Below are 23281 nucleotides of genomic sequence, written 5' to 3'. Positions count from 1 at the left end.
GCCCTGTGTCATGTGCAGTTGATTCTATTGGGAAGCACCTCATGATCTGGAGACTAGTTTTTTCTGTTCAAAAAAAAAAAAAAAAGGAAAAAAATATATAAATTCTTCACATGAGGCTCATGATAAAATGTTCTCTTGAGGTGCAGTCAAGAAATGTAGGTTAATTTGTTGTTTAATTGGCTGGTTGTTAAAAAGAACTCCTCATAAGACTCAAATGCACCACCAAGTTTAGCTAGCAACCTAGATGACTCATAGCAAACCAACCTGGTCAGTAATACAAAATCCTGGAGATAGAGATCAGTGGCTTTCTCTGGAATGTACAAAGCCAAAATATTGATTGAATTAATTGATTTATTTTCATTTGTATTTTGTGTGGATCAATATGGACAGAGTAACCTGAGGCAGGTAAGTTGCTGGGAGCAAATAGTCTATGTGGTTGCTTGGCAACTGAAGAATTACCTAGGTAATTAACTGGATTTCGGTTTTCAAATTATGTTTCCAATGCTATCAATAAACTACATCTTAGATCAATCCTTCTGGTAAAAGCAGTGAGGACACCCCTCCAGGAGGGGGGAAGGGTAACTGTGATAGTCAGAGCTGATTTTATAGAAATGCATTTCTTAAGTTCTACTAAGTGCCAAACATTCCCAGGCTCCAGTTAATTCCTATGCAAACAGCAGGAGGCAATTCCCCATGCTAGTAATTTGGGGAGCAATAGAGGTCCTAGGCTCTAGGTCCTCATCCCCCTACCCCCTTGCATCCCCAGAATTCAAATGCAAATCTGTTCAACTGTTATCTTTAAAGAGTAATTCCTTCTTGCTTTCAGTTTAACTCTTCAACCATATTTTGTGCTTTTCCCTGGAAGTCTTACAAATGCAGGAGATACACAACCTGCTTTGTAAAGTGGTACCCAGAGGATGGGGCTCACTGTTGGCCAAAACCCAAAGGTTTTAGGAGGATGGTGGCCAAGTCAAGAGCAGGAGAATCCATTGAGAAACTGTGACCTCTCTAAGGGAAAAGACCCACCAAGCTAAAGTGTGGGGGTGAAACAGGAGACTCCACCTGCCCAACCCAGAGTCCAGAAAGAACTGACAAAATTCAGCAAAGTTCAGAGCAGGAAGATTCCCCATTGGGTGGGCACAGTAGAGGTTGAGAAATGTCTCAAATATCCATGGATAGATTATTCAGAGCCAGGTCCGTTTATCTCCTATTTACCTGATAAAGGTTAGTAGTAATAGCTCCAAAGCACTCCAACCTCTAAAACATTAAGATGCCTGCTCTTTATATGGTGTTTGGAGGTGGAAACACACACACACACACACATACACACACACACACACACACACACAATTTAAAACAAATCAGTGCTGAAAGGGTAGTTCAAGGTTAAGAGCACTGACTATTCTTCCCCATGACCCAAGCTGGATTCCCAGTACCAGCATGGTGGCTCATAACAATTTGACTCAAGTTCGTGGAATCCGATGCCCTCTTCTGGCCTCTGAGGGTACTGCATGCATTTGTGTACATCGGAGGGGGAAAAATTAATAAAAAAAAATCATAAAATATAAATATTTTTTAGGGGTGAGGAGTCACTATTTAACTTACCTTCCATTGTTGACCACGCAGTAAGCAGTTCTGGAAAGACTCTAGCCAGTTACTATTCAAATTAGAAGCAACATGAGCCACTAAGCTTCCTTCTAATTGGCCCTCCGAACACTGGATCAGTATAGAACCAACTGAAAAAAAGGAGAAATATATGTAACCTTAATGGATAAAAAATTATAGAAAATTAAGATGCAAAAGACTTCATGGACTATAAACCATTTACTCAGAGAAAGAGCGGAGGCAGCTAGTCCTGCTGTTTTGAAAACCCAAACATTCAAAATTATTTAAACTCGGCAGATAATAATGAACCATTCTAATTTATCAAGATGATGACTATATTTTGAACTATCCACCCCTTAATCATGCCCTAATTAACAATACAGCCGCATTTGGCAAGCGCTTTTTTTTTCTCACTAAGAATGGTGAGTTATTTAAGTTTAAGGCATAATATTAAAACCCTGGTACTTTCTCTTGCCCATTCATCTTTTAGTCCATTAAAGAAAGGAATTGGCAACCATGCTTCTGCTGGAAAATCATTTTAATTAATCCTGCGTGGGCACATAAATACTTCTTATTAATCACATTTGGATGAAAGGTTAGCTAGCTACAATATGGACTATATGGAGACACAAGACACACTGGTGGGTGGGTGTTGGGTTACAGTCTCAGCTGTGGTAGATGGGGCTGGATGCTTGTCTGATTACAAACAGACTGTGTAGCAACATTTCTGAGTGAAAATTCACCTCGAGCTAATTTGGAGGACCCACTGTTGGCTGTTTTTAGTTGAGTGAAGGGCCCAAATGACACGGATTGGCAAGTTTCAAAAGAGAAGACAAAGCCCCGCCACACCCCCACCATCCTGCCCCAAGTGATTTCTGTGTTCTTGGCTCTTTAACAAGTGAATATATCTTGCATTATTGGGTCTTAGTACGCGCTAGGCATTTTTTGTTGAGATAGACACATCCCTTTTAGTAATTATCAATTCATGTCTCATGTCTATTTTCTACACTGGTTTGGGGTTTTCTGTGACCCTGTCTCACTACCTCCTACCCACAGCGATCCTTCCTTTGCAGGTGTGAACTGCCACGCCCAACCTATTTTCTATATTTTACTTGTGAGGAAAGTCTATGTAGATTTTTCAAACTGTGACTTTCTCTAGGTTATTCATTACATAGCAATCAGAGGCAACTTACAAATTTATCTTCTCTCATGACTTTTCTTTTTAACCTTTTATTTTTAAGTGTTTTAAGTTTAACACATATTGGGCGTTCTAAGTGATGGGCTAAATTATGACATTTTTCATATGTGCATGTAAGGTCTGTTTCTGCTCGTAGCTCCTCCCCTCTCGCTGCCCTACTGCACCACACAGCTCAGCTGGCATTGGCCACCTGATTCTGCCCACATGGTCATCTTCTGCTTTGCAGTCATTCGTGTGCATTCATAAATATTGCTGAAACCCAGTTTCTGATTTTCTAACTACTTAAGTCAGATTAAAAAAGAAAACATTTTATTATTTCTACAATCTAGATCAAAATTTAAAAAACAATTTTGCTATAGATACAGAAAATGTGAATGACCAGGGTACAATTGTGGGCCATCCCATGGTCCAGAGGGGTCATTTTATCTGCAGGTCCAATCCTCGTAAGAATGCAGAATTCGCTTGCCTTTAGGTAGACTGAGTTTTGATTCCACTTAATGAACAAGGATAAACCCACTGGTCCTACCTCATGGGTGTGGTAGGATATGGGACACCACATCCCAACCAGAGGCACAAAGATGTGACATCATCCCACGTCTGAGGGGGAAGCAAAGGCTGCAGAGTGTAGCTCTCAGCCTATGCCAGCATCCTGTACAGCTATCACCAAAGAGAGAAGGTCCCCTACTTCACTTTTCTCATCCCCAAAGAGGACAGAACCTGGACACAGGGGAGGGTTGCCAGAGACACCTCTGCTTTCAAACTGAATTAATGCGTGGCTTTTTTTTTAAACACTTAGAATTGTTACTGCTCCTGCTGCTTAAAAAAAAATATTTTAAAAGGGCTTATATGATTGACTTGCCCCATTGGAAAGGATGCACCTGCTGCGAAACGAAGCCAAGGAGAGAGAGAGGGGGAAAAAAAGTTGAATAATTTAACTTTTTTTATTTGTAAAGATAATCAGGGTTTTTCTGATTACATCTTAACTTCATAAATGTTAAATAACCTATCAGCATCTAGTTGTTGTAAATTATGAAAAAGAACACTGCCAGGAATATTAACCGCTACAACCCTTGTTCTTCAGAGAACAAGGAAATGTCTTGTGGCAGCTTGTCACTGGTGACTCTGACACCAAATAACAAAGCTGCCGTTTGCACTTAGGGTAGATTGGTTCACGTGCGCTTCTGAGGCTCCTTTGACTCTTACAGAAATTTATGAACTCGGGAACTAACCAAGCCGTAAGTCCCCCCAGCTGATCCTAACAAATATTTCCATTTCATCTCATTTAGTCAGCAGGATGGGGGGGGTAGGCTTTCTCGGCTCCGACTCACTGCAGATGGCATAGGTTTTCAGGGACACCGCAGACAGTGTGTCACTGCCCTGCAAAGTAATAGCAGGGGTGGGACCCCCTCTGTAGACGTTTGTCAGAGTTTGACATGCCCACGGTTCCGAGGTACATTTTCTGTTCCAACGCCTCATGGGTATACGGAAAGGGCTCTGGCTGCCCATTTACTGCGAAGTGAAAAATACATTTCCCGGGTTCATGCTGTGGCTAGCCATGCTTAAGCCTAGATCAATACTGCGTCTATCTCCAAAACACAGTGAAAGTGCAATCTTGTGCCCAGGCCCTGCTGGGAGCCCTGTCGTCTTTGGACAGAGTCGTTGAAGGATGAAGATCGTGCAAGCCGTCTGTTGTAGGTACAGACTGAAGACAAAGGAAGTGACCTCAGACAGATCGGGCCGGAGACCACCTGAAATTGCCCCCCGAGGATGGACGACAGACTGTCTTCACAGCGCAACACGATCCTGTACGAGTACACACTTAAAAAGTCAAAGGACAAGAGAACGTTAGGACAGTCGCTCACATGGGTGTAACGTTCATATCTGTTCGGAAGAGTGGCTCTCTGTGAGGGCCCTGAGAACGTGGTTAGTACCTGTCATTACAGCTTCCTTATCTTTCTTTTCTTTTCTTTTTAATCTGTTTTTCTTATGTAGCCATGGAGATTTTCTGACAGCGTCTACCTTGTGGGAATGAGCTAGAATACTTTGTGGTTTTAGGTCACCCTTGCGTAGATGCAGCTATGTCGGACCGGTGGTGTCAGCATTTTACAAAAGGAAGTGACTGCTGCTCTCGGAGGTTGCTTGGTATGTGGTAGTGACTAGAGAAATGGGGCAGAGATGATCTGATCCGAGTCTGTGTGGAGTTTACTGGATTCAGCAAACGAGGAGGCATGTTTTATAGAAGTGTATTTTCCAGACTCTTCCACAAGACCTACCCAAGGAACAAAGAGACAGCATGAACATGTAATTAATCCCAAAGAATCGGCCTCAGCACTGACCACTTTGCAACTTCTTAGTCTCACACTTGACCTTCCAATCCACCCAAATTTGCCATCCTTGTGTTTGCCTTGAATCCCACAGTTCACGGTGTTGGGAGGCATTTGTTACAAATCTCCATCACTGAAAAGTGATTCATTGTGCCGGGAAAACCCAAGAGAGCCACCCCAATACCAGGCTTCATGTCTGCTTTTCTCGACTCATTGTATCATCCTGCAGGACAGACCGCGGCCCCCTCCACTGAGGATGCTAAGGAGATAGAGACTAATGGGACTTGGAATGTCGGGGTGTTCACTCTCTACTGCGTCATGTGGTGCTCTCTGAGGGATGGAGTGTGGGGCCTGGTGTCACGCCCTCACCCACTAATGAACTGAGAATCTCAAATGACCTCCGTAACCAATTTTCTTCCTCCAGCCCTCAAACTTTATTAATTACAGCAGCTTGCTGGAAACTCTTGAGCAATGTTCCTGGTTTCGTCTTGCAGTTGAGAATTAGGCCTTGAAGAACATCTTCTAGATAAGTCATTAAACCAACCAAGAGAAAGGTGAGCCTATCTAAAATTCCTAGGGAGTTTTTCTTATAATAGCTTTGTGCCCACTTGTGAAGGGAAGTAATATTGTCACAAGGAACGCAAGTGGCAGAAGCCAGACCCACCATTTGTTCTGTGACTGCACCCAAGTGTTCATGGTGAATTCATTTCAAAGCAACTTGGGGAAGCTGAGATTTGGGTTGTTCTCTGAGTTTCCCATGAACAGCTCTTTGCAGCACAAGGGTGCTTCAACGTCAGTCTCTTCTGCACTCCTGCATGTGACCCACTCTGACATGACCTCCGTCTCTAACCTTTGAAGCTGGCAAAACTTTTTTGATGATTTTACCAGTTTTCTAAATCCAGATGTTTCAGACAGAAAAACTCACAGTCAAGTTCTATGCACAAGGAAAAGTGAAATTCTATTAATTTCCAAGTCTCAGATAGGAAAATCATGTGTTTCCAAATGTCTTTGTCTTTGAATATTCTTTCACATGAACCCACATGTGTCCAGGATGTGTGGGTCTCAGGCTAGGAAACTTGGTATTTAGAACTTAAAATCTTAACCTCTAATTTTCCTGTTCCATTAATGGCAATTTGACCGGTTCAGAATTGGTCTACTTGTCTACACAGCTTTTCTCAGCTCTGCCCTGTAATTTTCCTTTCTTCTTAGTTTAACCTAAGGTTCTATTTTCAAAGCTTAGATATATGAGCTGCACTCTGCACCCGGACCACATTATTACACTCACAACCAGCCGTCGTGCAATCCAGAACGATTGGCTTCAACTTAACTGAGATTTAATTTTCTTACCTTTGGGGAGAAGGAGCTTGGCATTCAAGAGTATTTGCTGCTCTTCCAGAAGCCCTGGTGCAATTCCATGTCCCACGCCTGCAGGGACCTGTAGCTCCAGGTACAAGGGGGATCTGATGCCCTCTTCTGGTCCCTGCGGGTACTGCACACAAAACGCAAATAAATAACCACACTCAGGCATTCACATTAAATAAATACACAAACAAACAAATAAGTAAATATTTTTAAAAGAGAGAGGTTAACATTATCCTAAAGTCTAATTCATTCATCTAATCACCTGATGAATGGTTGAATGTCTACTCCAGTCTTCAACCTTTTGAAGCTGGTGCTCTGCTATTAAGAGAGAACAGCGCTCTGTGGGGCAGCACAGGATTTCTGGGAAACTTCTCTTCTAGCTTTCATTACTGCTGCAGCCATGATATTAACTGTCCACTTGAGCCTGACCTCGTGACTGAAGTTGTAATCCACCATCCGCCAGACAGTCTTGCTTTAACACACTCAGGTTCTTTTATCGTTGTGTATAACCCCCAAATTTCCCACAGAGATCCAGAAATCTAATAGCCACTTGGGTTGTTACCCCAAGAAGCTTCCTCTGGCCCAGGATTATGAACATGAAGAATGGTGTCACCATTAACTGAAAGAAGAAACCTAGGGAGCTTAGAGTTTGTCCAGTGTGGGTGGGGAACGGGGAGGCAAGCATTGCTCGCTTTGATTGCAATCTCCTGTTGAGATTGAGGTCACTCTAAGCCTGGGAGATAGCTTAGATTGGAAAGAGTGTGTTATACAAGTGTCAGGACCTAAATTTGATCCCCAGACTCAGCATTAAAAAGTGGATAAAATAAATAAACAGGTATGGTACATACACTAGCGTCTACATGCATTCCTGCATTACACACGTGCATGTCCATTCACGTGTTAGTACATGCACACATGCACACATGCTGCTTAGTCTGAGTTGCCAGGTTTTTCCCAATAGAGCATACTTCTAAAGAAGACCATGGGGCACCAGGGTGAAGATCTTCCCAGTGCCTTGTGTGTGCCCACTGTGCACACAATCCCAAGCACCTCAGGGTCAGTCAATGCTTCCTCCTTGTTGGGGCTCACACTCTATACAAGCAGAGCCACCTCTCCTTCTGTAGACCTCACCTCTCAAGTGTCCTCAGGGGCTGTGATGTTCACTCTGTGAGGTCATCACTGGGTTTCCTTGTTTCTATGGTAACAACAAACTTATTGATACCCAGCATGCAACTAGCCCTGCAAATATCCCATATTTACTCCCCATCGGTGAGGTGGTTCAGTCAGAGCCTCTAGTATAGTCTCCACTCAAAACTCTTTGCAGTGAATATTAAAAAATATAAAAATGTTTATTTATTTTCTCTTTAGCAACCCTGAGGTCTCACTCCTCAGGCCAAACCCTGATACAGAGCTGAGCACACTTCTGCTGCCCGGACTGAGCCAACACCATGACCCAACTCGTTGGAGCAACTCCTTTCCCTTGGCGGTTTACTACCACCTGTTCTCTACCTCTGTCCCGGGATGTTTCTGTACCCCAAAATCCCACAAACACAACTCAACAGCCCGATAGCTTTTCATACAGGTTTATATGTTCAACTCTCAATCCACAAACTCTCTACACAACAAGATTGCATCAAATAGACAAAGATACAAACTGCCCTTCTATATGAGATATTAGACCTGTAAAATCCTTAATGGTCATAGCTTTTTAACACCAATCAATCTCACCTGGGTCCAGCTGGTCCTTGGGAAGCTCCATGTTGCCACAACCATCCCCCCTCCATTCTCTGACCTCCTCAGAGCTCTCAGCCCTCTCTACCTCCCACAACCCACCCAGTCCCTGGCTTTATTTTACTAATTAAAATGGGAAGGTTCAGTTGGAGTCATATGACTAGGCAGCCCTTCTTGGGGAAGTGGAATTAACATTAAAATACAAACAGCCTCAGTACAATCTACACTCTTTCTCTCTTCTTTAAAAAGTGTATGTTTCTCCGTGACCATGTAAAACTTAACAGGCATCTAATTATAGGAATAAGTTGTGAATAGATTTTAAAAACCCACTACTTTCTTTAGGAAGTGCTGGTAGAAAAAAATGACAGTTATTGGACCCAAATTTCATATGTATTTAAGGACCATAAGTCTCACTGACAGAGTGGACTGTCCTAGCTCAATAATTAATGCCCTGGGAAGTCTCCAGGTAGACAGTGATTTGGATATTTTATGGGCTATTATGTCAAAGATACATGTCAGACAAGATGCTTACACAATGGTCTGCAGAAAAATTATTGTCACAAGCAAACTGGAATTGTTTTTTTGTTTTTTAATGTACTTTAAGCAAACCTAGGGAGGATGTGATACCCTCCTTAATTACCCCATGTTTTAAGTGACAGGTGCCTTCATTTTTATTTACCACTGGAGCATCTCTTTGAATAAGATTGTTAGGAATGTTTAAACAGCTCATGCCTTTGGAGTGCACGCTGCAGTGTTTCCCAACCTGTGTTATGTGTGGCTGCAGCGCCACTCCAAGCCATCCCTCACCTTTCAGAGATAACCTTGTATGCCTGCACAGTTCTAAGGGGACAGAGGTGTGGGCAGCCTTGAGTGAGATGATTAAGCATCGTTCTTCCTTTTTCTCTCCCCCTTCACAGGAGTCCTGCTTCCCAGACTTCCAGTGGAATACAGCATCTTACTCAGTGGTGGGAACGTGATGCTCTTAGCCTTCTCTGTCGGGCACCATCGGTCTGCACACCTGAAAAACCTGGCTCCATTCACACAGTATGAGATACGGATACAGGCCTGCCAAGATGGTGACTATCTTTTAGAAACTTGACTTGGACTTACGTGAAAAGTTTCTCAAAACAGTTTTCCCTTAAAAAGGAACAGTTAAAATACAAAGAGCAGTGATTAATTTCTGATTTGTGATAGTCTGATTGCCCAGAAAAATCAGAGTCTGGCATTTACTGAAGCATAAGACATCCCTACACATTGCATGAATATTTAAATACATAAAAAATACATTAAAAAGCTACATTAGAATGGTAGCTTTGTAAAGCCTTGTTTTATAAGGCCTTTTAAAAGAAAAACACATAGCTCACAGAGAGGCCATTAGGAATATAAAACAAAATAGGCTCTAGAATAAATTTCACAGAAAATGTATTAGACTTGATTTTATTTAAACATTTTCATGAGGGAGAAGGGGAAAGTGATTTAAGAGCTGAATTGCATGCCAAGTTTGGTGCACGCCTTTAATCCCAGCATTCGGGAGGCAGAGCAGGCAGATCTCTGAGATTGGAGCCAGCCTGGTCTGCAGAAGGAGTTCTGGCACAGCCAAGGACTATCTTGAAAGAATGAACAATAAAAAAAATAGTTGAACTGTACACAAACAAGTGTATAAATTTGATGGTGTTTCCTTGGAGCCAATGCCTTGCGTCTCAAGTCTGTGCTTTAGCCTGTGGCCTGGTGGAAACATGGTTATCTTACATAGAATGTGGCCCCCTCCTTCTTCCCTATCATGGAGAGCTGAAGAGACATAAACTGATACTCAGAAGAAGAAAACATGAAATCCAGAGAGAATATTATGCATTATTTATCTCTTCTCTGTGGGAAAAACAGACACATAAGGCCAGGCATTGTGGTACATGCCTTTAATCCTGATGCTTAGAGACTGAAGTGGGGAGGTGTCTGAGTTTAAGGCCAACCTGGTCTACCCAGAAAGTTATAGGATAGTCAGGGCTACATAGATTCTGTCTCAAATAAACAGACATGTAAATAAGATCCTCTTGTGTGTAATACAGCATATAGATGATAAATAATACCTGGCCGCAAAGTGAGATGCAATTCATACAGAGAGGGCATTTTGTTTCACCGTGGAAAAGCCTCCCAGCCTATGGTCTCCCACATTCCTTGTCTCATTACCCTAGACTTGGCTTAGGTTTCAGAGCTGGTCCTGATGACTCCTACCAGAAACCCCAAGTCTACTTGTTGACTTTACCCTACAAACTAGGCCATGGTTTGTTTAGAGGGCTTACTCTCCCTGATCCAGCCTTTCACTCAGCAACATGGAAGTAGCTTTCACATGAAGCTCTCTTGACTTAGGGTCAAAATTCCCGGAGCTATGCTATGGGTGTCCAATAGACTTGGACTTACTCGCTCAATATCTGTGCATCTAAACAACAGAGGTTAGTTTAATGTATTATGTACTGTTAAGTGCACTATTTGCTTACATCATTTACATGCTCATGAAATTCAAGCGGGATCACTTTTGAACTAGAGTAGCCGTAGAAGTGGAAGCCAGGTCCGTCAAGCCTGTGGTTTCTTGCCTACCTCAGTATAAACACATGGTCACTGAATGAACCATCTGAAAATGATGTACTTTAGTGTTCAAATTCCATGGGCACCCATTGGACCAAACTGAAGCATGTATGCCATATATCCGGACATACTCTATTCCAGCCACTGCTACCCTCCTATATGGCTGTGTGACACTTTGCCAGGCTGGAGAAATTAATAAAGCTCCGGGTTGCTTTTGCAGCAGGCTGTGGAGTTAGCCCTAGGACATATGTCAGAACACTTGAAGCAGCACCGGTGGGTCTAATGCCCCCTCTTCTGAAGGCTCTGGGGTCGTCTCGCATAGAGGTTAAGTGGATTCCGCCTATGAGACCCAATGGAGTCATCACCAGCTATGTCGTTCACAGGTGAGAAGTTTGTGGAGGGGGTTGGGGGAGGAATGTGTCCCAGGGCTGCAGAATCATGTGCATGTGGAACAGGCACAGGAGACAGAAAGACATTCATGTTCTGTGTAGCACATACAGGTGGAGACTGTGTAAGAAGCTGTGACCTCCACACTGCCCAACACCAGGGCCCACAGTTATTATGTGACTTTTCTTTAAGATGTGTTTGACAGTTGAGATCCTAGAGCCCTGGGTTTCTGTGTTGTTTTGTTTTATCTCCATGTCTCCTACCCTACATGCTGCTGTCTTTGTTTCTCCCCCTCTTGCCCAAAACCAGGCCCTCACACATGGCGAGCAAGTGTTCCACCTCTGAGCTGTATCCCCAGCCCTAACATTCAACTTTAAAGCCTCTTTTCTTTAGATGGCTCATGGTATATTTCTCCTCCCCATGTGCAGAATTTACTGCATAAACTCCCTGGTGTAAGGGAAGTGAACGCAGAAAGGAAAAAATAGAAAAGTCAGGAAGGACGTGGCTGAGAAAGGACGAGGTGGGATGAAAATGAGGAAGGGTGAGGGTAGAGGTGAAGAAAAGAAAGGGGTGAGAGAAGGGGAGGGGAAAGGGAATGGGAGGACAGTGAGGGGAGGGGAGGGGAAGAGAAGGAAGCTAATGAGGAGAGGGGAGGGGAGAGCAGAAGGTAGGAGATGGAATGGGGCAAAAAAGAGGAGAGGAGAGGGGAGGGAAGAGGGGAGGGGAAAAGACACAAAAGGGGAGGGGAAGAGAGGAGAGGGGAGGGGGAGGGGAGAAAAGGAGAAGAGAGACAGAGACATACAGAGGCAAAGACCTTGTATGTTTGACACCTACAGCAGATGTGGTGGCAGGCAGTGTCACACATGAAGCTCCACTCCAAAAGTCATGTCTACAAAAGCCACAAGAGTGCAGCCTGCTCCTCCCACACACCTGCCATCCTGCCCTGGACACTTTCTACACCCTTTGTTAGGTCCATGTGTCCTGTACCTATGATGACAGCTGCTATAGGCATTAGACCCTCTAATTCAGACCCTTCTTTAGTGGTCAGCTAAGGGTTTGTAGGCAAGACACATGGGAAACTGTGGTCAGCTACGTAAATGCTGTTGCCTAAGATGAGAAAGCCCAACTTCTCAGCAAATGGTAATTTGAAAAGTAATGTTTCTGATTCAAATACATGTGGACGTACAAAACCAGCTGATGAGAACGTGCACTTTGCACTAAGTACCACAGCACAGAATCTCAGACATCCAGCCTCCAGAAACCATTTCCTTCCAATTACTTAATGCTAATTGCATGGGAAAGGTGCGCCAGAGAATCCTGTTCTGAACGGAGGGACGTAGGCCACTGTCAGAGAGCCGGACGCGGCTCCAGTCTGTTGGTTTTATAAACAAAGCTTATGATTACAGTGAGCATTCCGTGGCAGCCACAGCGAAGGAAACCGGGAACCAGAATACAGAAAGGCCGCTTCAGTGAAAAATACTGTAAATTGAATTTGACAGCATTTGATGGCATTTGATTATTCTAGTCACAGGCAAACAATGATATAAAGAGTAATACGAAACAGAATGTGTTACTGCCTAGCCGACTCCAACGCAATAAACCTTCCCCCAGCGAGACACAATCACTTCACCATCATAATTGTGGCCTGTTTGATACCTCTGAGTACAGCGGAAGGGCGCTGACTGACATAGATACATTTTGTTTTTTATTTAAAGTGAAATGGAAATGGTGCGCCGGGGCCCCAGATACAATCGTTACATTCACCTGCTGAGGCATGAATCACTTGGCAGTTATTCCTGCTGAAGTTTAAATGTGCTCAGACAACAACAATATCAAATTTTTCTTAGATAGCTGCAGAAAAAAAAAAAAAATCAGAAATTTGTAAGGGCAGAAACGGCGTGTAGACGCACGGCTCTTTTTCATCCTGCGACGACGCAGAGCCCCTGGCACGGCACGGGCTGGAGCCTGCGGTGCTTCTGAGGAGCTTACGCAGTGCAATTCCTACTCCATCACTTGCCTTTATTTTCGGTCAGCAAAGGAAACACATTCCCCCGGAACAGAGACAAGGCTTGACCTATGCAGATATCCTCATCAAATCGTAGGAAGCTAACGTGCCGGTTTCGGTTTCGTTTTGCAAAGCGCTTGTGGGGATTCTCGATGATCCCCCGAAATTACTCCCCTCCTCCCTGCAATTCTCTTCTGTTGTTCTAATATTTCCACATATCATACTGTTAAAAACAGAAAGTGCCTGCCCTAACAAGGAGGTAAGATTTTTATGATTTCAAGAACAAAACAGAGCGGTCCACGTGCCGCTTACGTTTCTTATCGCTGGGACTCAGGGAGGAGGGGTTCAGCTCTGCTCGTGGTTACATGGGTGGGAAAGGCGTGGCACCATTCCAGGTAGACAAAGTGGTTTCTATCCACAGCAGTGGGGCACGACTTGGCTTCTTCATGTGCCATTGGATTAAAAATCAGAAGCTGAGCCCAGCCACATTTCTCCCCCTTGCTCCTAATCGCATACCTCTGCTAGCTCATATCCCAAAGGTTCCACAATCTCTCAAAAATAGCACCACCCATAGGAGACCAACTGTTCCAACGTCCGGGTCTGCGAGGAACGATCCATATTTAAGTCACCATAGCCTATTAATGACAGACTCTTGGTGTGAATGCCCCAACTTAAATTTCCAGTTACTTAGGCTGCCTGGTTGACTCCATGCAAGTCATAATGGAAGTTTTCTGTAAGGGTTTTTTATAAACAGTGACGTCTAGAGTAGTGTTTTATAGCTTACTTATTAACAAGATCCAGGCAAGGCCGGCTTGCATGTTCCCATCTTTCTCACAGAGAGGCTGATTAGCTTGATTCTTCAGTCTAACCACTCCATCAGGTCTCTGCTACCTTACAAACGGTAAAATTCTCACCACTTCCATCTACAAAAACCCATCCAGGATGCCCTCTTCAGAACCGACAAAACACTTAGTGAAATTATGTCCCCCACTAGGAGCTACCATGTAAACAGCGATGAAATTACACCGTGCTTAAAGTCTCCCGGACCTTCTCTTTTAAATGAATAATGATATTTGAATTATCTATGGGCATTAGAAGTCAAAAGTGCATACAAAGACACTTTAACACTGTGGAAAAGGAAAGAAAAACAAATAACTTCCTTTGGGTGCTAAGAGAGACTTCAGGTTGGTGTTTCCAAGCACGAAACAGAAATGATTCCGTAGAATGGATGGATAAACTGACTGAGTTAACCGAGAAAAGGAGACCATTAAATCAAAGACAAACATTGATGAAGTCTAATTTATGTTGTGTGAAAAGGCAGATATGGGCATTAAGTTAGATGATAAATAGCATCTATATGCATATGCATGTTTGTGTATATGTATGTGTATATTTATGCATATATGTATACGTGTACATATATGTATATCCATACTAAGGGACACACAGCTCTTTAAACTTGAATTCTTATTACTAATGATCTTATTACTATGTAATATAAGATAAACAAAAAGTGTGAGGATAACAGAGTGTGAACTTTAGAGGTACATTAGTTATTCTTCACTGCTGTGACCAAACACCACAACCAGAAGGGGTTTATGGATAGGGTCTCTTTGTGCTCCTTCAGAGGGGGCAGGTGTTAGGGGAAGAATGAAGAGAGTGGGGGGCATATGGCCCATGGAGGTGCGGCGAGGCCTGAGGGCAAGGGAGATGCCTCTGGGGGGTCCATATTGGGAATCCCTTCTCTGAGGGACCAGCCACACAACAGTATAGTACGGAATAGAGTTTATTCAGGTCATGGGAGAGTTAAGAGGGTGGTAGAGACAGAGAGAGAGAGAAGTAGAGGAATAGAGGCCGGCCATGAGCACGTGGGAGAAATGGGGGAAGGGAAGGGAAGAGGGAGAGCAAGGCTGCAAGAGCACAAGGGCAAGAGAGGCCGAGAGAGAGGAGGGGTCAAGCAGCTCCTTTTATAGTGTCAGGTCACTGGGGCGGAGCATACCTGGTCACTGCTGGGTAATTGAGAGGTAGGGTATACCTGGCAGTTGCTAAGTAACTGAGGGGTGGGGTTTACAGAATCCCAACAGCAGGGCTCCATAATGTTAGGGGATGGTGACAGCGAGAAGCCAGAGTGAGAAGCTGGGAGATCACATCTTTAACTGCAAAAGGAAGCAGAGGAAAACTTTAAAGTTGGGGGTGGGGGCGCTCTAGACTCTCGAAGCCTACATCCTTCCTCAAGGCTGTGCCTGCTCAAGGCTCCATAACCTTCCCAAACACCACCGCCAACTGGGGAGGCTGAGTGTTCACATATCTGAGCCTATAGAGGTTTGTCTGTCTGTCTGTTCATTCATTTTTCATCCAAACCACAATAGGATAACTATTTTTTTAGAATGTTCCTGGAATATTTCATGATCTCAATGTTATTAGGACTAGTGCTTCCAAAATAAGACCTTGGTGACTGCTGACATTTTAAGAGAAACATGTCTAATAGGAAAGAGTATTTAACCACAGCAGTATGGAAGGTCGCAGATATAACTCATCCTTATAACCTAGCTCGGACATATATAATCACTGTGAGTAGATGTAAGCACTGGTCATCTAACATAGTAACATTGATATGTTATGTTTTCTTTTATATGAAAAATTATATTTCTTTTACTTTTTCCTGGAGGTTTCTTGTTTATTAGTCTATAGTCTTTATGCAGTAAATCTTTTTGTGATCATGTTAAAAAATAATGCATCGATTGTTTCTTCCAATCCTATTATGGCTCTTATTCCTAAAACTGAAATTAATTTTGTGAACAGGAGTAAGATAAGAATTCCAGATCTTTATTAAAAAAGAGTTTCTCCACAGCATTTTACGAATTACCAGTTTGATATGCCACCTAGTCAAAGTTCATTAACTAGTCCATTTAAGAAACACACATACATTACATATATGATATAATATATATTATACATGATATATTATAATGTGTATAATATAGAATACACACATATAAACATTGTATATTATATACAATACACACATAAATACATACATGTATATATGCATGTATACATGCAGAGAGACGCATACACGCATACTGTGGTAAATAGAACCTAACTGACCTAGCAGTGAAGGCATTATAGATGTCAATAAAATAAGAAAATTCCCAACACCAAAGTCCATAGTTGAAGAACTTGTCATGTGTGGCCAGAATCGAAAGTACTTGCGGAACAGACTTAGATCTTCTGGATGTTGGTTTCAGACAGACCTTAACAGGCCAGGCTGACCATCTTAGGTGCTCAGGATTTTGTGTTGCAGTGTGTGTGTGTGTGTGTGTGTGTGTGTGTGTGTGTATGTGTGTGTTTCAATATAGAACCAAGAGTAACAAAAAGAAACAGCATGATCCTAGAAAGAACAAGGGCTGTGGGCTGTGTGACCAAAGGATGTGCCTGGTGGTACAGGCGGTAACGTGGGTGAGTCACCTATAAAGATATGCAGAGCTGTGCTCTGGAACATAACGGTTGACTGAACTCTGCAAGATATATAGGAAATAGTGAAATGACACCTGTGAGGTACTGTGTTAAATGCAAAGTGACAAAACTAGGAAACGGAGCTGGGAGTCGTGGATACTTACTGAGGAACAAAGAAACACTCAGTGACAAAAGAAGTAGGCACTGTAGCGGGGTGCCTAGTGTGTCTGCTTTTCTTCGAGAAAACTGGATTTTTCTTTACATTTATAGGTAGAGGAAAGTGTCTAGATTATCAGACACCAGAATAATGACAGCAACACTTATAGCACGAGACGGTGTGAAGGGTCTTCTCAACCCTCCTGCTGTTCACTTATTACCATCTCAGGTTCACAGACAGTGTGCCGTATGGCGTGGTAAAGGCAAACTCGTAACTTGATTGATCCCAGATGCAGTCTGCCATCGCTATCCATGGTTTTCCTATCTCCTCCCTCTTTCTGTAGAACTCATCACTTTCTATAGCAATCAAGGTGTAATCAAGGAAAGGGGGAGGGGAGTGAGGGAGGGGTGAGGAGGGGTGGGGGAGGGGAAGGGTGGGGGAGGAAGAGGGAGAGAGAGAGAACCCAATTACTTTAACCAAGGAATTTAATGTCAGTAGCCAGGCAGGAAAAATATATTAATTGGGTAACTGAAAAGATAAGAAAACTCCAGGATAACTTGGAGGTAGCAGCTGTACAGAAATAGGAGGCACCTTAGGGGCTGAGGGAACACAGGGAGTAGACAGAGTTATTAAAACAGAGAAATTCAGAGGCAGAACCCTGAGCAGCTGGGCCCCAGAATTCTTAGGAAGGTGCTTGTGCCCCTGGCTCCTTGGGGAGGAAAACAGAAAACTTAGCTGTTTTCTCAAATGAAGCATCTCCTCTTCCCAAGTGGGAGACTTCTTCCCAGCAAGACGCTCAGAGTAGCAGCTCCAAAAGGAAACAAGAGGAGAGTCAGTTCCTCTCACACTTACATGGCCTGGTCCCACTAGTGATGGAACCCAGCACCAGGCCCCTTGGTAAAGCAGAAAGGAATCTCAATCTCTATGCTACACAACGAGTCTATTTAAAATATTCAAAGGACTTTTTATACACAAAGTAAGAACAAATGGCTGTGAAAAAAATCTATACTTCCTTGTTGATCTTCATCCTCCTCCTAGTGATAGGCAACGTTAAATCGTCTGTTTTCAAAAAACGAGTCACCCAAATATGCTCTACCTAATGAGTGGTCCATGGGACTGTCCCCTGAGAGCGGAATGTGAAATCTGTAAATACACACTATTCTGGTTGAACAGGACCATTCCCATGAACTGTTGACACCCAATGATTAGGAAAAGGGATGTGCTCTCCTCAACCTCTCCTCTGGGCATGTTCAGATACAAAGAGAACCTGGCTTTTAACGCCATACATGGGATGTAGCATGTTATCCTATACTATTAATTTATCAAGAAATCAATGTGAGAGATACTTTCCCAGACTTCACCCTCTCCATGTTTTGACAAACACACTTGAAGCTACCCTCACAATTCATCTCTGGAATAGTAAAGAGCCTCAAAAGTCTCCCTCAGACAGCAATTTTTTTTTAATGTAATTGTTATGAAAACGGTGGCTACATCTCAATTTGGGAATTCATGAGATGTTTAAAAGAAATTAATTGCACTGTCATAGCAAGTTTGAAGTGGGACAAAAGGGGAAATGTAGTCTTCCGATGGACCTTTGATCAGTAGGCTTACCCTGTCCTATCTCTAGCTGTTGTGTTCTAGAATGCTAACCAGAGTCCTGGGCTGTGAGTCCTGGGATTCTCGTTAGAGCAGAACGCTCTCCACCACACACCCGATACCTGAGACATGCAGCGGGCACAAGAGATGCATCTGGCACACACACATAGAACACATAACCTGGTCCATGAGTCGAAGCGGGTCACAGTGAAACCACAGGTCATCGGGGTGGGCCTGATGCCTCTCTAGGGCATCCCTGTTCATCCTTAGACCACAGTGATTGGTCTCCTGGAGAAACATCAGATTCCCAGCATGAAAGATTGTCCATGCTCTGCTTCTATTTTGTGAAAGGTACTGTCATTTGCTTTGTCTTAATCACCCTCTGAGTTTTGATGGGGCCAGTTAATCTGGTATGGCAGCATGTATGTTCCCCAGCGTCTGAAGAGGGTGTTAATTAAAGACTTCTAACAGCCTGGAAAATATTGATTTATTCAACACTCTCTTCTCCACTAGAGACTGAGCTGGAAGAGGAAGGCCCTGCTTTTCATTACATTCTTCGTCAGCCTAGCTCTCTACCTCAATAAAATATAAGAATTGGTAAATATGGAGCCAAAAGGCAGGAAAAAAACATGAAGTTATATACCTTTTATCCACTTGTTTGAAAAGTAGATGCTTGAACAATTCATGGACACTGGGAACACAGAGATGTCACAGGCCCAGTTCCCTGCCTGTCAAATGTGCATTGTGATTTTACACCTGGATGAGCAAAAATTTGCTCACAACTCAACATCGGTACATGAGGCCATCTTAGCTGATGATTCATTTTCTCTTGCTTCAGTGTTTAGTGGTTTATATATTCAGTACCAAAAGACAATGAATCAAGCTGAGTTTTGTTAACAACAAAACCTCAACTGTAAGATGACAAAGTAACCTTATACTTGGGGTTAGAAGAATAGCTTGAGAAGGTTCTGGATGCTGATAGGCTTTAGGAGACATCAAAATCATCCTTTGTCCTTTAAAACCCTCTAACTCAAATTCCGATCCTGTACTCACCCTGTGGGTTCCATTTGCATTCAGCTCTGTTTCATGTTTGAAACTCTGACTCCTTCGGTATAGTAGGCTCATCTCTGTATCCCTGCTCCTGATTCAAAGATGGTGTTTATGTGTGGTTCTTGATATATGACCACAAGTGTATTAAGAAGTAGTGATAATGAGACTGTTTCCTGTTTTGATGGGGGATAGTTTAATTAAGATTAATCTTAATGGACAGATAATAAGTGGCAGATAAGAAATCCATAGAAATACTGTTCAACCACCCTTCAGGCAAACACAAGACATATCACTCTAGGCAAATGTCCAGAAGAACTGTGGGTTCTCTGCCCATGTCTGTCCCACAGTGGACATAGTGATTCCCCAGCCTCCCCAGCAGCAGAAGGGTCAACTCTGCTGTATATGACAATCACCAAAATCACATCGGTTATCAGAGTACTTTGGAACCTCAGTCATGTGTAATGTCAGGTAGAAAGAGTCATATGGAGCCTAGCACAATCTACCTACCACAGGCTTAGGATTTCCTAGACACCAGCCATTTTATATCCAACTCTGTGGTTCTGTGTCCAAGGGCAGAACAAGACTGAACAAGATTGCTTGTGCACTCACCCATGATCTCCTCATGTGGAGGAATAAAAAGTATGAAATAATTCTCCATGTACTCAAAAAACACACGAATTAAAAACTGGTGTTGATTTACTGAACTATTCCCCGTGATGAACACATGGTCTTCCCAGCAATGTTAACCAAATCTCACAGATATGCCCAGACCTTTATCTCCCAGGTGTTTCCAGATCTTGTCACTTGGACAATATTAACACAGACATAGAAACCACAGAGAAACATTTCACTAAAACATAATATATGCTTCAGGGTTATAATTTTCAAATAGTGTATTTGGTCCTTTGCAGTGCAGGCATTTTTCAAGAGAAGATAATACAACAAAATGTGACCATTGGTTACTCTTCTCATTGCTCCAAAAGCCTGAAAGAAAGAAACTTAAGAGAAAAAGGATCTATTTGAGATCACAGTGGTGGGGGGTGAAGTCCCTCTGGAGGAAAAGGGTAGCAGCAGGAGTGTCCTGTTACATTCACAGTCAAGAATTGGAAAGGAGCAGGAATGGCCGGTTGGATCCACAGTCCCGCTGAGAAGTGTGGAGGCTGGTGCTCTGCTTGCTTTCACCATTTTAGTCCAGGAGCCCAGCCCATGAGATGACGTCACCCTCAGGTCTTCCCAGCTCAGCTGCCCCAATCTAGACATTTCCTCACAGACCTGCCCAGAGATTTGTCTCCTAGGTAATAGTAGAACTTGTCACATTGACAATATTAAGCATCATAGAACCATGTTGTCTAATTTTTATATCTTTTATATTTACATGTTTCTTATGACCTGTATGCACTTTTTAACACAGAGACACACAAACACACACACACACACACACACACACATACACACACACATGCTACATGAAGAAAATGGCATATTTTTGATAAAGAACAGGAAGAAGACAGCCTTCTTGATATCCAAGGTGAGGAGGAAGGAATCCTAACCACCAGTCTCTAGTCTGTCTTTTTGTCTTTCTGTCAAGCTGAAGTGTCTGGCTGTCACGTGGTCTGCTTGATTCTTTTGCAGGCGTCATGCTGACACTGAAGAGGAGTCTCTGCTCTTTGTCTGGTCAGAAGGAGCTCTTGAGTTCACTGATGATGCAGACACTCTGCGGCCTTTTACACTGTATGAGTACCGAGTCAGAGCCTGGAATTCCAAGGGGGTAGTGGACAGCCCATGGTCATCAGTACAGACCCTGGAAGCCCCACCTCAAGACCTCCCAGCACCGTGGGTTCAATCCACTGGTCCTCACTCGGTCCTGCTGAACTGGACAGAGCCAGAGTCCCCCAATGGCCTTATCTCCCAGTACCATGTGATCTACCAAGAAAGACCAGATAAGGCAGCCCTGAGCAATTCTACCGTGCATGCCTTCACAGTAAAGGTAAGAACGTAGAATCCATAACAAGCCCTTAGATTATCTGGCCAACCGGTTACAATTTACTTTCTAATTGCTTGTCATTTTCCTCACTTAGAGCAAAAGTATATGAATTTTTCATATGAGAAAACCAGAAATATGGTTCTAGGGATAAGATAACGAATTAAGCATGAGAAATATTTGGAAACCAGTTGGCAGACCGGGACTGATTTATATTATTACAGGCAAATAGATGAATCTCTGTGCCTGGTTACAAATCCATGAAATGGGAATCATGCAGGATGTCCCACAACACTGCATAGGAAGAATGTCAAGATAAGAACATGTAATTTTCTAGTATGTCAAAGAATTCATCTTACACACATATGTATATCTATATGCACACAGAAAGGGGGCCATAATAGTTTGTGTTCTAGAAAAGACATGTGTGTTCTTTTTAAAAAAAATTTATTGGATATTCTCTGTATTTACATTTCAAATGTTATACCCTACCCCACACACCCCTCCCTCCTCACCCTCAACTTGCTTCCATGAAGGTGCTCCCTCTCCCAATCACCCTCTGGCTCTTTCACTGGGGTTCCTGTGTCCAGTCTGATGTTTAGCTGCAAGCATCCTCCTCTGTATCTATATGACTCTGGGAGAGCCTCTGAGGAGACATCCATATCTGGTTCCTGCCAGTAAACACTTCTTGGCATTAGCAATAGTGCTTAGGTTTGGTGGCTGTATATGGGGCGGTTCTCCAGGTGAGGCAGTCTCTGTAGATCTTTTCTTCAATCCCTGCTCCTCTATTTGACCTTGCATTTCCTCCCATTTTGTTCTTCCTTCTAACATTCTGGTCTTCCTTCTTTTTGAGCCTTATAAGTTCTGTGGATGGTTTCTTGGATATTTCAAGCTTTTTTTTTTAGAAGTGGGGGGGAGCTAGTATCCACTTATTAAGTGAGTACATACCATGAGTGTTCTTTTGTGACTGGGTTACATCACTCAGGATGATAGCTTCAAGTTCCATCCATTACCTAGGAATTTCATGAATTTGTTGTTTTTAATAGCTGAGTAGTACTCCATTGTGTATATGTACCACAATTTCTGTATCTATTCCTCTGCTGAAGGATATCTGAGTTCTTTCCAGCTTCTGGCTACTGTAAATAAGGCTGCTATGAACATTGTTGAGCATGTGTCCTTGTTAGATGTTTGGAGCTACTTTTGGGTATATGCCCAGGTGTGGTATAGCTGGGTCCTCAGGTAGCACTGTGTCCAATTTTCTGAGGAACCACCAGATTGATTTCCAGAGTGGTTGTACCAGTTTACAACCCCACCAACAGTGGAGGAGTGTTCCTCTTTCTCTACATCCTAACTAGCATCTGCTGTCACCTGAGTTCTTGATTTTAACCATTCTGACTGGTGTGCAGTGGAATCTTAGGATTGTTTTGATTGCATTTCCCTCATGACTAGGGATGTTAAGCATTTCTTTAAGTGCTTCTCAACCATTGAGAAATCTCTGTGCAGCTCTGTACCCCATTTTTAATAGGATTATTTGATTCTCTAAAGTCTAACTTCTTGAGTTCTTTGTATATATTGGATACTATCTCTCTATCTGATGTAGGATTGGTAAAGATCCTTTCCCAACCTGTTGGTTGCCGTTTTGTCCTTTTGACAGTGTCCTTGGCTTTACAGAAGCTTTGCAATTTCATGACGTCACATTTGTCAATTCTTGATCTTAGAGCATGAGCCATTGGTGTTCTGTTCAGGAAATTTTTCCCTGTGCCTATGTGTTCTAAGCACTTCCCACTTTCTGTTCTATTAGTCTCAGTGTGTTCTAACAGGGTATTGATTATTCTTTCCTGAGCTGTTA

At 43.0% G+C, this 23281-nt stretch overlaps 1 protein-coding gene across 1 annotated transcript in view; it reads left to right on the top strand.

Annotated features, from left to right (window-relative positions):
* Positions 1 to 23281, top strand: part of USH2A (usherin) — a gene marked incomplete at both ends in the record, with an annotated part of 645989 nt that overhangs the window by 541685 nt on the left and 81023 nt on the right. Inside the window, 3 exons of the mRNA XM_080923960.1 lie at positions 9138 to 9296; positions 11021 to 11183; positions 21084 to 21438. Coding sequence (XP_080780086.1) covers positions 9138 to 9296; positions 11021 to 11183; positions 21084 to 21438 — 677 coding nt within the window. The remainder of the gene's footprint in view (positions 1 to 9137; positions 9297 to 11020; positions 11184 to 21083; positions 21439 to 23281) is intronic.

Source organism: Micromys minutus, assembly GCF_963924665.1.
Source record: "Micromys minutus genome assembly, chromosome: 1".
Taxonomy (NCBI): domain Eukaryota; kingdom Metazoa; phylum Chordata; class Mammalia; order Rodentia; family Muridae; genus Micromys; species Micromys minutus.
Note: the sequence above shows the minus strand (reverse complement) of the source record. Positions and strands in the feature narration are given on the sequence as shown.